Below are 14,068 nucleotides of genomic sequence, written 5' to 3' on the forward strand. Positions count from 1 at the left end.
AGGAGAGCTTATTGGCTGCATCACAAAACAGAACAGATAGTGGGCATCAGGTGCTGCCTGTTTATCATTTCTAGCACTGAAAATCCCTGTTATTGGTTGACTGTATTAAATTTTAGTATGGAAAGGAGAAAGCTGTCTTAATTATAACATATCTGATTGGTCATCACTGGCAATTAAAATCGTGCACAAGGGATGATGAGTAAAAAGAATGAGTAAAAATTTACTTCTTCCTTGGAGCACTCTGTAGGTCACATCCATCCAAGACTCAATAGGGGATACTTCATTCAGGAGGCGGACTTCAACTCCAGGCTCTGAGGGAGAGCAGCCTTTGATGTGGGGCAGATAACTAGAGAGTTCTGAGGCCACCAAAGCTGCCACTCATGGGCAATTGTAACTCAAAGTACAGTGAACAACAGCAGTGTTCATGAAGTGAACTGCAGGAGGCATCAGATTAATGTTAGGACTTTCAAATTTCAAGTACGCTTATTAGCAAATGCAGGTTGAGCACGTGCTCTATCCAGGCAGTAGGTGCATGCATGATTCTTTCTGTTGTTCCTTCATTCTTATCTAATAATCAGCAATCACTGTGCAGCTTCCGCAAACTTCATTGCTTCATTAAATATGTCCTCATTCTAACTTCTTTATTCCAGATCCATTATATGACATCTGTCAAGATGTTGGAAATTTATTTCAGTTGTAACCTGTGTTGATATTTCATGAATGTAACAGTTCTTTGTTATTGGGAGTGATCTGTTTATCAGTAAGGTCACCTGATACAGATCATTCTGATATCTGCAGGGGTATATCAACTACTCAGCTATCACCTCATACTAGTACTGCAACAAGTCAAGAAATTTCTCAAAGTTAAAATTGATTAAGACATACTTAAGAAGCATGATGTGCCAAGAAAGACCATCTGTGTTGTCAGTACTATCAATGGAAGTGGAAATAGCAGCTAGTATTAACTACGACATAATCTTAAAAAGAATTCAGTGAGGAGAAAAGCCGGAAGTTTTGTTTATTTTAATGTGAGTTTGTTTAATGTAATTTTGGTCGTTAGAGTAATCCTTGTGTATTATAATAATAAAATTTGTGTATAATTATTATTAGTGCATAATTCAGCTCATTTAATTTAACATTTTTTTTTTTTACTGGAAGGTGAAGGGGGTCTCGCAAAGTTGATTCATTGCCGACGTTCAGTTTACGCCTACTGCCGCCACTGCCTGTAGTCAAGAAAGATTGTGTGACCATTATGTTGATACCATTGTATGTGTCACATAGGGACCATGAGAACAAGGTAAGAGGGTTTTGGGTGCCTATAGAGGCATATAGACAGTTATTTTTCCCTTGCACGATATGCGAATGGAATAGGGTAGAAAAGCCAGTGATACTGTACGACGTACTCTCCACCAGCCTGCCTCCTTAGCTGAGAGCAAGTCTGACTGCCACGACAAGGACCCGGGTTCAATTCCCGGTACTGCTAGAGTTTTTTCCTTGGTGGGTGGACTGGAAAGGGATCTACGAAGCCTCGTGATGACAATTGAGGAGTTATTTGACTGAGAAGTAGTCAGCGACTTCAAGGTCTGTGGAGCTGACAACGGCTGTGTGAGCTGTGAGCTGATGACATGCCCCTGCATACGAACTGGAACTGACTGCAGCAGAGGATTATGACATGCCGGCTGGTTGGCACTGAATGGTCAGTCACGGCTGGAATGTGGAGCTCATCAGTTGCCTCCATCATGAACTGTACTGGGGCTTGCATCGTATACAATGTGTTTCTATAAGAGTGTGCAAAAATGTAACAGGACATACAGAATGCTACACTGAAAAATTTGAGGTAGCGAACCTGGTGTCAGAGAAGCCATCTAAAGGAGATACGGAAGTAAACTTGTCTACCGCTGTGTCTAGCATTATTGTTTTCCAGTTTATTTACAACTAACATGCATACAAGTATACACGTACTGTGCTTTTTATTTACATGTACAATCTTTATTTCCTGCAAGGAAACAAGGAGGGCAAGCCTGATTATTAGGAAGTAATCATTCATGTTTTGTTTACTTTACTTGTCCATAAGGTGACTTTCTATCTTTCTTTCTTTTACTGTTGCCATGTCCAACGCTGACGCAGGGTCGGCATAGTTAGGAATGGATTTTGCAAGGTTAGTGGAAAGGGGCGGCCGGATGCCCTTCCTGCCGCCTTCCCGTGTCCCCCGGGATGGAATTAGTGTACCCCTACCGTCTGCATCGAGTGTAATTCATGGAATAGTGAGAACGTGTTCAGATGTCTGCGAGTCGTGTAACTGAGGTGGAATGTGGGGACCATCCCAGTATTCACCTAGCGGGATGTGGAACACCGCCTAAAACCCACATCCAGGCTGGCCGGCACACCGGCCCTCGTCGTTAATCCGCCGGGCGGATTCGATCCGGGGCCGGCGTGCCTACCCGAGTCCAGGCAGCAGCGCATTAGTGCTCTCGGCTACCCTGTCCATAAGGTGACTGTTGTATCGTATTTATGTTGTCCCATACCAGAACGTACCGTGAATCAATGACAGACCCAGTGCTATTCAGAGAGTTACAGGACAGTATGATGGAGCAGTACTGGTACAGTTGCAATGCTCTCGCTGCCAAGAGGCTGTACAGAGAACGATTTCCTAATAGACATCATCTTTCATGATGAGTGTCTATTTCCCTCATTTGACGAATATGGGAGACTGGTTCATTGGAAAGAAGAAACGAGGGCCCAGGGAACGTGAGGACCACTCGCACACCTGATTTTGAAGAGGAGGTGTTGGAACGTGTTGCAGCAGACCCCACTACGTCGTATTGCACATGAAATGGGCGCTGCACATATGAGCGTTGCGAGTACTCCACGAACAACAATTACACCCATATCACCCACAACGAGTCCATGCACTGACTTTGCAGCAAGGGTCACATTGTGTCAGTGGCTGCTCCAACAATTCATTGGTCGACCAGATTTCCTCCAAATTGTGCTGTTTACTGATGAGGTCTCATTTAATTGTTGTTGTAAATGATTAATGGAAAATCTCATATAAAGATGTGAAACAAATACTAACAAAGAGATAGAGGGGCTGGCCAGTACTTACCTCAGCTCAGTACAGCCGATAGATACACGAAAAACAGAACCAAAAATTTACGTTCCTAGCTTTCGGAACAAATGTTCCTTCATCAGGGAGGAGAGAGGGGAAGAGAGAGGGGAAAGAAAGGGAAGTAACTGAATCTACTTTCCCTTCTTCCCTTCCTTTCCCCTCTCTCCTCCCTGATGAAGGAACATTTGTTCTGAAAGCTAGGAACGTAAATTTTGGTTCTGTTTTTTGTGTATCTATCGGCTGTACTGAGCTGAGGTAAGTACTGGCCAGCCCCTCTATCTCTTTGTTAATTGTTGTTGTTGTTGTTGTTGTGGTCTTCAGTCCTGAGACTGATTTGATGCAGCTCTCCATGCTACTCTATCCTGCGCAAGCTTCTTCATCTCCCAGTAACTACTGCAACCTACATTCTTCTGAATCGCTTAATGTATTCATCTCTTGGTCTCCCTCTACGATTTTTACCCTCCACGCTGCCCTCCAATACTAAATTGGTGATCCCTTGATGCCTCAGAACATGTCCTACCAACCAATCCCTTCTTCTAGTCCAGTTGTGCCACAAACGTCTCCTCTCCCCAATCCTATTCAATACCTCCTCATTAGTTATGTGATCTACCCATCTAATCTTCAGCATTCTTCTGTAGCACCACATTGCAAAAGCTTCTATTCTCTTCTTGTCCAAACTATTTATCGTCCATGTTTCACTTCCAAATATGGCTACACTCCATACAAATACTTTCAGAAAAGACTTCCTGACACTTAAATCTATAGTCGATGTTAACAAATTTCTCTTCTTCAGAAACGCTTTCTTTGCCATTGCCAGTCTACATTTTATATCCTCTCTACTTCGACCATCATCAGTTATTTTGCTCCCGAAATAGCAAAACTCCTTTACTACTTCAAGTGTCTCATTTCCTAATCTAATTCCCTCAGCCTCATCCGATTTAATTCGACTACATTCCATTATCCTCGTTTTGCTTTTTTTGATGTTCATGTTACATCCTCCTTTCAAGACACTGTCCATTCCGTTCAATTGCTCTTCCAAGTCCTTTGCTGTCTCTGACAGAATTACAATGTCATCAGCGAACCTCAAAGTTTTTATTTCTTCTCCATGGATTTTAATACCTACTCCAAATTTTTCTTTTGTTTCCTTCACTGCTTGCTCAATATACAGATTGAATAACATCGGGGATAGGCTACAACCCTTTCTCACTCTCTTCCCAACCACTGCTTCCCTTTCGTGTCCCTCGACTCTTATAACTGCCATCTGGTTTCTGTACAAATTGTAAATAGCCTTTCGCTCCCTGTATTTTACCCCTGCCACCTTCAGAATTTGAAGGGGTATTTCGAGCAGCAATAATAGCCGTGTGTGGGATGTGGAAAACCCTCACGCTGTAGAGTCACACCATCAAATACGTGAATATCCGGGCCGGCATTTTAGGCGACAATCTCATCTCATCTACATCATACTCCGCAACTCACCTAATGCTGTGTGACGGAGAGTACTTTGGTACCACTATCTGACCCCTCCAACACTGTTCTACACGCGAATAATGTCTGGGAAGGGTGATTGTCGATAAGCCTCTGTATTGGCTCTAATTTCTCGAATTTTCTGCTCGTGGTCAATATGCGAGACGTATGTGTGGGAAGTAATATACTGTCCGACTTCTCCTGAAAAGTGCTGTCCCGAAATTTCAATAGTGATGCACAACGCCTCTCTTGTAACGTCTGCCAGTGGAGTTTGTTTGGCATCTCCGTAACGCTCTCTCGCCAGCCAAACGATCCCGTGACGAAATGCGCCGCTCTCCGTTGGATCGTCTCTATCTCCTCTATAAGTCCTACCTGACATGGATCCCAGATAGATGAACAATACTCAAGAATCGGGCGAACAAGCTCCTTATAAGAGCGTCTTGGGCCATATCTTCTACTTGGTCGTCTGAATGGTCACCTGTACTTGGGGTTAGTGCAAAGATTTCGACCTGAATTGCTGTAGAACGTACCCTTGCCTGCTGGTGAGAGGCCGTGGAGACAACATGGCGGTGCACCGCCTCACTTTAGTGTGCATGTTTCCAACGATCTCAGTGTTGTAATTCCTGGTCACTGGATTGGAAGGGGAGGTTCAGTTTCATTTCCTACGAGGTCATCTGACGTGAATCCCCCGGAGGATATCCTAAGGGGATATCTAAAATCATTTGTGTATGACACCGAAGTGTATACAGAGATGGAATTAATCGCTAGAATTATATCTGCCTGTGATGTGATTCGAAACACACCAGGAATATTTGTCAGGGTGCATCAGAGTCATGTTCGCCAATGTCATGCTTGCTTTGAGGTTGATGGCCGTCTGTTTCAGCACTTTTTTTATGATACAATTCTGCCCATTAAAATTGCTACACCACAAAGATGACGTTCTACAGACGCGAAATTTCACCGACAAGAAGAACATGCTGTGGTATGCAAATGATTAGCTTTCACAGCATTCACACAAGGTTGGCGCCGGTGGCGACACCTACAACCTGCTGACATGAGGAAAGTTTCCAACCGATTTCTCATCCACAAACAGCAGTTGATCGGCGTTGCCTGGTGAAACGTTGTTGTGATGCCTCGTGTAAGGAGGAGAAATGCGTACCATCACGTTTCCGACTTTGATAAAGGTCGGATTGTACACTATCCCGATTGCGGTTTATCGTATCGCGACATTGCTGTTCGTGTTGGTTGAGATCCAATGACTGTTAGCAGAATATGGAATTGGTGGGTTCAGGAGGGTAATACGGAACGCCGTGCTGGATCCCAACGGCCTCGTATCACTAGCAGTCGAGATGACAGGCATCTCATCCCATGGCTGTAACGGATCGTGCAGCCACCTCTCGATCCCTGAGTCAACAGATGGAGACGTTTCCAAGACAACAACCATCTGCACGAACGTTTGGAGCAGCACGGGCTATCAACTCGGAGACCATGGCTGCGGTTACCCTTGACGCTGCATCACAGACAGGAGCACCTGCGATGGTGTACTTGAATGGCAAAACGTCATTTTTTCGGATGAATCTAGGTTCTGTGTACAGCATCATGATGGTCACATCGGTGTTTGGCGACATCGCGGTGCACGCACATTGGAAGCGTGTATTCGTCATCGCCATACTGGCGTATCGCCCGGCGTGATGGTATGGGGTGCCAATGGTCACCTCTTGTTCGCATTGATGGCACTTCGAATAGTGGACGTTACATTTTAGATGTGTTACGGCCCGTGGCTCTACCCTTCATTCGATCCCTGCGAAACCATACATTTCAACAGGATAATGCACGACCACATGTTGCAGGTCATGTACGGGCCTTTCTGGATAAGAAAATGTTCGACTGCTGCCCTGGCCAGCACATTCTCCAGACCTCCCACCAATTGCAAATGTCTGGTCAATGGAGGCCGAGCAACTGGCTCGTCACAATACTCCAGTCACTACTCTTGATCATATCGTGTTGAAGCTGCATGGGCAGCTGTACCTGTACACGCCATCCAAGCTCTGTTTGACTCAGTGCCCAGGTGTATCAAGGCCGTTATTACGGCCAGAGGTGGTTGTTCTGGGTACTGATTTCTCAGGATGTATGCACCCAAACTGCGTGAAAATGTAATCACATGTCAGTTCTAGTATAATACGTTTGTCCAATGAATACCCGTTTATCATCGCATTTCTTCTTGGTGTAGCAATTTTAATGGCCAGTAGCTTATTATCTCATTAAGCTGGCTTCTCCGACCCCAGGTTCCCTACCTCAAATTGTTCAGTGGAGGATCCTCTATGTCCTGTTAAATTTTTGTACGCTCTTACGGAAACACCCTGTATGTAGATGTAAAAGGTAATGACGCAACAGGTGACTCACCCACGGAAGAAGGCGAGCGCCTCGTCGGCGGTGCCCAGGAAGGCGACACGGCCCTCGGCCATGAGCAGCAGCTTGTCGAAGAGTGCGAACAGCTCCGAGGAGGGTTGGTGAATCGTGGCCACTACAGCCTTGCCCTTGCGCGCCATGTCCTTCAGCACGGCCACCGTCGTCAGGGCCATGTAAGCATCCAGGCCCGACGTCGGCTCATCGCAGAACATAAGCGGAGGGTCGGTGAGCACCTGCAAGTAAAGTGCGTACAGCCTCACCTATTGTGCTCGTAACTCTCGAAAGCCAAAATAGTCAGTTCCTGGTACAACAAAATTAGCAAAAAGAATAACACCTCACGATCTCCGAAACCACAGAAGAAAGCAAGTACAATATATACATTTCTGAGCCAAAATATTATGATCGCTGTGTACTACGAAACTACCCTGAAGAGGCAAAGAAACTGGTACACCTGCCTAATATCGTGTAGGGCTCCCGCGAGCACGCAGAAGTGCCGCAACACGACGTGGCATGGACTTAACTAATGGCTGAATTAGAGCTGGAGGGAACTGACACCATGGAAATTACAGAGCTGTCCATAATTCCGTAAGAGAATGAGCGGATGGAGATCTCTTCTGAACAGCACTTCGCAAGGCATCCCAGATATGCTCAATAATATTCATGTCTGGGGAGTCAGGTAGCCAGCGGTAGGGTTTAAAGTCAGAAAAGTCATTCTGTAATAATTCTGGACGTGTGGATTGTAGCATCGTCCTGCTCGTATTGCCCAAGTCCGCCGGGCTGCACAATGGACATGAATTGACGCAAGTGATCGGACAGGATACTTATGTACGTGTCACCTGTTAGGGTCGTATCTAGACGTATCAGGGATCCCATGTCAATCCAACTGCACACATCTCACACCATTACAGAGCCTCCACCAACTTGAACAAGTCCACTGCTGACATGCAGGGTTCAAGAACTCATGAGGCTGTCTCCACATCAGTACTCGTCCATCCGCTTGATACAATTTTGAAACGAGACTCTTCCGACCAGGTAACAAGTTTCGAGTCAAGAACACTCCAATGTCGATGTTGATGGGCCCAGGTGAGGTGTAAGGCTTTGTGTCGTGCACATCAATTGTACACGAGTGGGCCTTCGGCTCGAGAGCCCATATCAATGTTGTTTTGTTGAATGGTTCGTACGCTGACACTTGTTGATGACCCAGGCTGAAATCTGGAGCAATTTGTGGAGGGGTTGGGGGTTGGGGTTGGGCGTTGTTTTCGGACGGAGACCAGACAGCGAGGTCATCGGTCTCATCGGATTAGGGAAGGATGGGGAAGGAAGTCGGCCGTGCCCTTTCAAAGGAACCAACCCGGCATTTGCCTGGAGCTATTTAGGGAAATCACGGAAAACCTAAATCAGGATGGCCGGACGCGGGATTGAACCGTCGTCCTCCAGAATGCGAGTCCAGTGTCTAACCACTGCGCCACATCGCTCGGTGGAGGGGTTGCACTTCTGTCACGTTGAAAGATTCTCTTCAGTCGTCGTTGGTCCCGGTCTTGCAAGATCTTTTTCCGGTCGCAGTAATGTCAGAGATTTGATGTTTTACCGGACTCCTGGTACTCACGGTACACTCGTGAAAATGTCGTACGGGAAAATCCCCACTTCATCGCTACATCAGAGATGCTGTATCCCATCGCTCGTGTGCCGAGGCACCACGTTCAAACTCACTCAAATCTTGATAAGCTGCTACTGTAGCAGTAGTAACTGATCAAACAACTGCGCCAGACATTTGTCTTATATAGGCGTTGCTGACTGCAGCGCCATATTCTGCCTGTTTACGTATCTCGCGGTAAGGAAAGTAGAGTAAAGACGAATTGGGAATCATTTAAGGGACGATAAGGTCCGTAAGCGAGGGAATTCACTGACATAAGCGATTTTTTATGCCGAGAGAGCAGCAGACAATGGCACTGGGAAAGAGACGGAAAAATTATAAACTCTGGAAGCTATTAGACAGTGGTTGTGTTATAACATGGCCGAAGAAAGCAAAGGCAGTGTGAGACAAAGAGAGGGACACAGTGGCAGTGGAACATAGTTGACAGTGACAGAACAGTGTTAGGAAAAGAGTGAAGGAGTCAGTGCTAGTAGGAGAGGCATAGAAAGATTGAGGAAGTGGAAGTGGGTGAGAGCCGGTGATATAATGAACGACAGTGTCTATGATAATGACAACGAAAAAGAGAGAGGTAGTGATAGTGAGAAGAGACAGGGCCAGTGAGAAGGAATGAATGAGATAGTAGTAGTAAGAGAGAGCAACAGGGTGCCAGTGACATTAAGAGGAGACAGTAGTAGCAGGACATAACGAAGGAGGCTGTGGCTGTGAGACAGGAGACAGTGACAATTAAAGAGACACAAAGAGATAACGATAATGAGTTGGGCTACATGAGTAAGTGGGAATGGGCAGGTGAAAATCGATAAGTATGAGCGATGAACTAGTAGGTGTAAGCAGACTGCAGTCAGAGGAGCTTTCGGGAATGAGAGGTGAGCTGCATGGCAGAAACAGCCAAAATATGTTCGCATGCTGAAATTTTTTAAAGGTGCTGAGGAAGGCAGAATGAGGCAGGTTTTTAAACAAGAGGATATTTTTTTGTGCTCCGGTGGGCAATGATGTCTGAAATAGCAACGGATATGCTTGTCGTCGTGTTACACAGCGATGAACAGACAACGATAGCAGAGACTGGAACATTCGAATGTGTTGCCATTTAGGTACCGTAAACCTCGATATGGCTTGAGTTGGCTGTATAAATCCCCATCAGGCCATTCTGATTTACATTTCCCCAAAACGCTGAAGGTGAATGCCAGGATATTTCCTTCTAAAGGGCAGGGCCAATTTCCTCCTCTCCCCTTCTCCATACCGCGCTTGTTCTTCGTCTCTAATGAACTCGTCGTCGTGAAATTAAAAGCTAATCTTCGTTCCTTTCTGCTTTTGTAATTCTCATTATAATTCGCAGTCATGTAGCTTGTATAAAGATTTTGTTCCTAAAAAAGGATTACAATTACTAACTGAAATAGATCTATTAGGAATTAAATAGTAATTAGTGACACCCAGTGTGTTGGTAACCTGTCAGTCCAAGTTATTCGTCATATAATGAACGTTCTTCATGTTTTGAAGTTCTAGCTTTCAGTTACCTAATCTCAGTCTCTTTGAATGAATGAAAGTAGTCTCATTTATGCAGAGTCAGATTCTAACGTGATAACAGCTATATATTTTTTTTCGTTCGTGACTGTCTTTAACTGGAATAAATACACGCACAGAGCGCTATTAATTTCCGACAGTCACAGCACATTGCCAAACAACCTCTGATTCAATTTGATGCAACAACAAATTTTGTATTCACATTATAATTATTGTTTTGCAGAAACTGTACACAGAAAGCGGTACTGTAACAGTTCTCGTTATTGCTGTTATAATTATTATTATTATTATTTTCGTATCAATGACTGTACAGTACAGTTATTACAAATACAAATATATACATAAGACTTTGTAAATGCCAAATTGTTTCTGAGGTTCAGAATCCGACTGTTTCGATTGCTGGAACATCTGCAAAAACCAGATCATCCAGTGTGCAAGGTTCAGCGTCTTTTAAGTTCTCCAAACTCGGAGGTTACATCTGCTAGTAATGTAGCCTCACCGCTTAAAGTTTTCTTTTTGCACCGCTTCATTCCAGTTCGCAGTCTATTTAGTCTTCCACGTCTGGTAGGGTAGTTGGAAACTGGCAGTGGGCTCTTTTTTTCGGTTTTGGCTGTTACTTCCAGTTCTATTCGACAAGCGGAAGCTGATGATATAATTGCTTCAGTTGTTCGAAGAATGCCCTTTCACGACTTTAGCCTAGCACTTGATGCTTCGCTGCCAAACATGGGATGCCTGGAATCATTTTCCTCAATCTCTGCCGTTATCTGATATCCAGGGGTGCTATGCCTATAATATGGTAGATTTTGTTCGCTGGAGTTGTTTGTAGGCAACCAGTTATAATGCGGCCTCTCTTGTTAAGAGCGGAGTCAATGTGCTTGGTGCGTGCAGAGTTCTGCCACACTGGTGCAGCATATTCTGCCGCAGAGAAACATATAGCTAGAGCAGGTGTACGTAGAACATTTGGTTGAGCCCCCGCCCCAAATAGGCTGTTAGCGAGCTTGCGTATAACTTTATTTCGGTTGCAAATTTTGAGCTTCATGTTCTCGCAAGGCTCTTTGAAAGTAAATGTGCAGTCGAGCTTTAATCAGAGGTATGTAGGGGGCGTCCCAGTGTTGTAGTTGCTGTCTCCTCCAAGTTACTTCCACTTTTTTCCTAGACTGTCCCCCACTCAGGTGAAACGCACAGGCCTGTGTTTTGGATAGGTTAGGCTTTAAGTGGTTATTCTCATAGTGTTCTGCCAAATGTTCGACGGCAGCAGTCAGTTTCATTTCTAACTCCTCGAACGTTCTTTCTTGGCCTATGTTTAAAAGCAGTGTCCGGGATGGGTACAGAGGGAGCACCTTTACAAATAACACATGCGTGTGCTAAGAAACCTGGAAAGGGTGTTTGTGGAGATGACTGCGACCCAAATATAGTCTGTAATAGCGGCTCGTTGGGTCTTCACAAAAGAAAGTAAGAAAGTGTCTTGGCTCTCGGGGTAAAACGGAGAATGTCTGCAGCGCCCACGCGTTTTGCCGGCTGTTCCAGCGAGTGGGATAGACCTAACGCACCGCCTCTGCGTTACGCAACGACGAATTAAGCCTATTAAACTGGGATCCCGGAATGGACCCGTTACATTTATTGCAGAAGAACTGTTGAACGCTTCGGCGCACCCAACATAACTGTGGCTCGTACCAGTTATCTTCGGCCAGTGTTAATGCCTGCAGGTTCTTTTCATTTCCTATGCAAGTAATTAAAATTAATTACTTTGTTGTAACTGACATAATAGCTCCATAATATCGTAGGAAGGAAGATAGGTTAGATTTTAACGTCCCGCCATTATCGGAAGCGTTAGATACGGAGCACACAGACTGTGCATTTCCAAACACATAAAAATGACGTACTGCCTGTTGGCTTTCGTCTCGCAATAAACGAGAAGTAGAGGTCAATGAGCAGATACTGGATGGGGCTCCATATGTGAAGTTTCTAGGCATCCAGACGGATAAAAAACTGACCTGGCAGCAGCACGTGGTTTAGTTCAAAAATGGCTCTGAGCACTATGGGACTTAACAGCGGAGGTCATCAGTCGCCTAGAACTTAGAACTACTTAAACCTAACTAACCTAAGGACATCACACACATCCATGCCCGAGGCAGGATTCGAACCGGCGACCGTAGCGGTCGCGCGGTTCCAGACTGAAGCGCCTAGAACCGCTCGGCCACTCCGACCGGCTGGTTTAGTTAATCAGGTAGCTTAGTTCTGCATGCTTTACAATTAGAAATCCCTCCAACTGGTCTTTTAGTAGCACTTTCATGAAAAGAGAACAACATCAGAACTGAACTCCCGACCATTTTTCTGTTAAATGTCTGCATCAGCCTCTTTCTTTACGTTTGTGAAGAATGAGTGCTTACGATTGATGAGTGATACTTAGACTTATTGTTCCGAGTCTCTTTTGTTTCATTGTTACATATATACGACCGTCATTTATAATGCATTGTGTACAATAGAGTTAGTCTAGCAGCCTAGTTCTCTGCTGACTTATACTCCTGTTCTATGCTAGGAGAAAGAACCCATAGGGACCAACTTATTTACTTTTGTATTTCACTTCAGCAACCTTTTCCCTTTTTTCCGTGATCTCCATCATGAATAAGCTCTATGTGGATTTGTGGGTAATTAAATTTGCGTAGGCACCGGTGGATGACAGAGTAGTTTTCTTTCCTTTCTGCATCAAGTATTGGGAATTTTCCACAGAGTCCAGTTTCAAGCACGCACTGGGGGGGGGGGGGGCTGATGTTGTCTAGGGCAACTGACATTCCGCCATTTTTAGCGTCTTGCGATTGGCCATGCACTAACAGTGTAAAGTCGTGGAATTTTCCACTGAATACTGTTCAAATTGTCCGGTGAATTAGTATGCTCCAGTGCAACGGTCCCTCACCTTTTCTAGCGCCTTTTCGATTGGTCAAGCTGCCGGTGGCTTTTTAACGATTTCTCGAGTGATCTGTTACGTCCCCACTCTGTACAGAAAGGGGAAACAACGCCGGCTAACTGGGGCCACTGGGAAGCTTCCTGAGGACACTCTTCTCAAGTGTCGATGTGAATATATCGTTCTCTCCGGAGTGCGCTTAGGGTAAGTTTCCATTTTGGTCAGGGTTCGTTAAAATTATTGCTTTGCATTGTACGCAGTAATCGCGTTCACTTAAGTTAACAATCGAGAGATCTAATCCGAAATGTAATGAAATGGAACACCTACAGCCGTCCTTAACAATGTTATTTATTATATGGCTACCAGTTTCGGTGCTTCAGTACACCATCTTCAAGCCTCAACCGACGCTGAGGGAGTTAACTTTAATCGTATGCACGATTCATCAGTGGCCAACATCTATGAACTGGTTTTCGCAGACTACCTGCAATGTTGTGTCTACAGCCAGTTGATGGAAGGATACACAACATCGTTGCTGCAGGTAGTCTACGAAAACCAGTTCATAGATGTTGGCCACTGATGAATCGTGTATACGATTAGAGTTAGTCCCTCAACGTCACTTGAGGCCTGAAGATGGTGTACTGAAGCACCGAAACTGGTAGCCATATAATAAATAACACTGTTAAGGACGTCTTTAGGGGTTCCACTTTATTACATAAGCGAAAGGCCGAAGTCCTTCATACCTCCAATTAGAAGGATGGACATACAAAAATTATTCCGAAATGGCCAAATTTTCTTTCCGCAGTTAACATGGATTTTAGTGATCTCATACTCTGAGCTATGTCTGGTGCTGGCCCATTGCTTTTCAGCACGATCATCAGTTTAGTTGAGGACTTGCTTCCGTTGTTGCTGATTGAGAAGTGCGCCCTTGTAGAGCGTGAAGAGAGCATTTCAATAGAATTCTATTTTTTTGAAAACTATGAGTTCGATATTTGTACCAAGTTATCATAGAAGG

General features: G+C 44.8%; 1 protein-coding gene across 1 annotated transcript in view; it reads right to left on the reverse strand.

Moving 5' to 3' along the window:
* The window catches only part of LOC126473158 (protein white-like), a 276,225-nt gene that overhangs the window by 24,627 nt on the left and 237,530 nt on the right, over nt 1–14,068 (reverse strand). The window contains exon 6 of the mRNA XM_050100020.1: nt 6,977–7,215. Coding sequence (XP_049955977.1) covers nt 6,977–7,215 — 239 coding nt within the window. The remainder of the gene's footprint in view (nt 1–6,976; nt 7,216–14,068) is intronic.

This window comes from Schistocerca serialis, chromosome 4, assembly GCF_023864345.2.
Source record: "Schistocerca serialis cubense isolate TAMUIC-IGC-003099 chromosome 4, iqSchSeri2.2, whole genome shotgun sequence".
In the NCBI taxonomy this organism is placed as follows: domain Eukaryota; kingdom Metazoa; phylum Arthropoda; class Insecta; order Orthoptera; family Acrididae; genus Schistocerca; species Schistocerca serialis.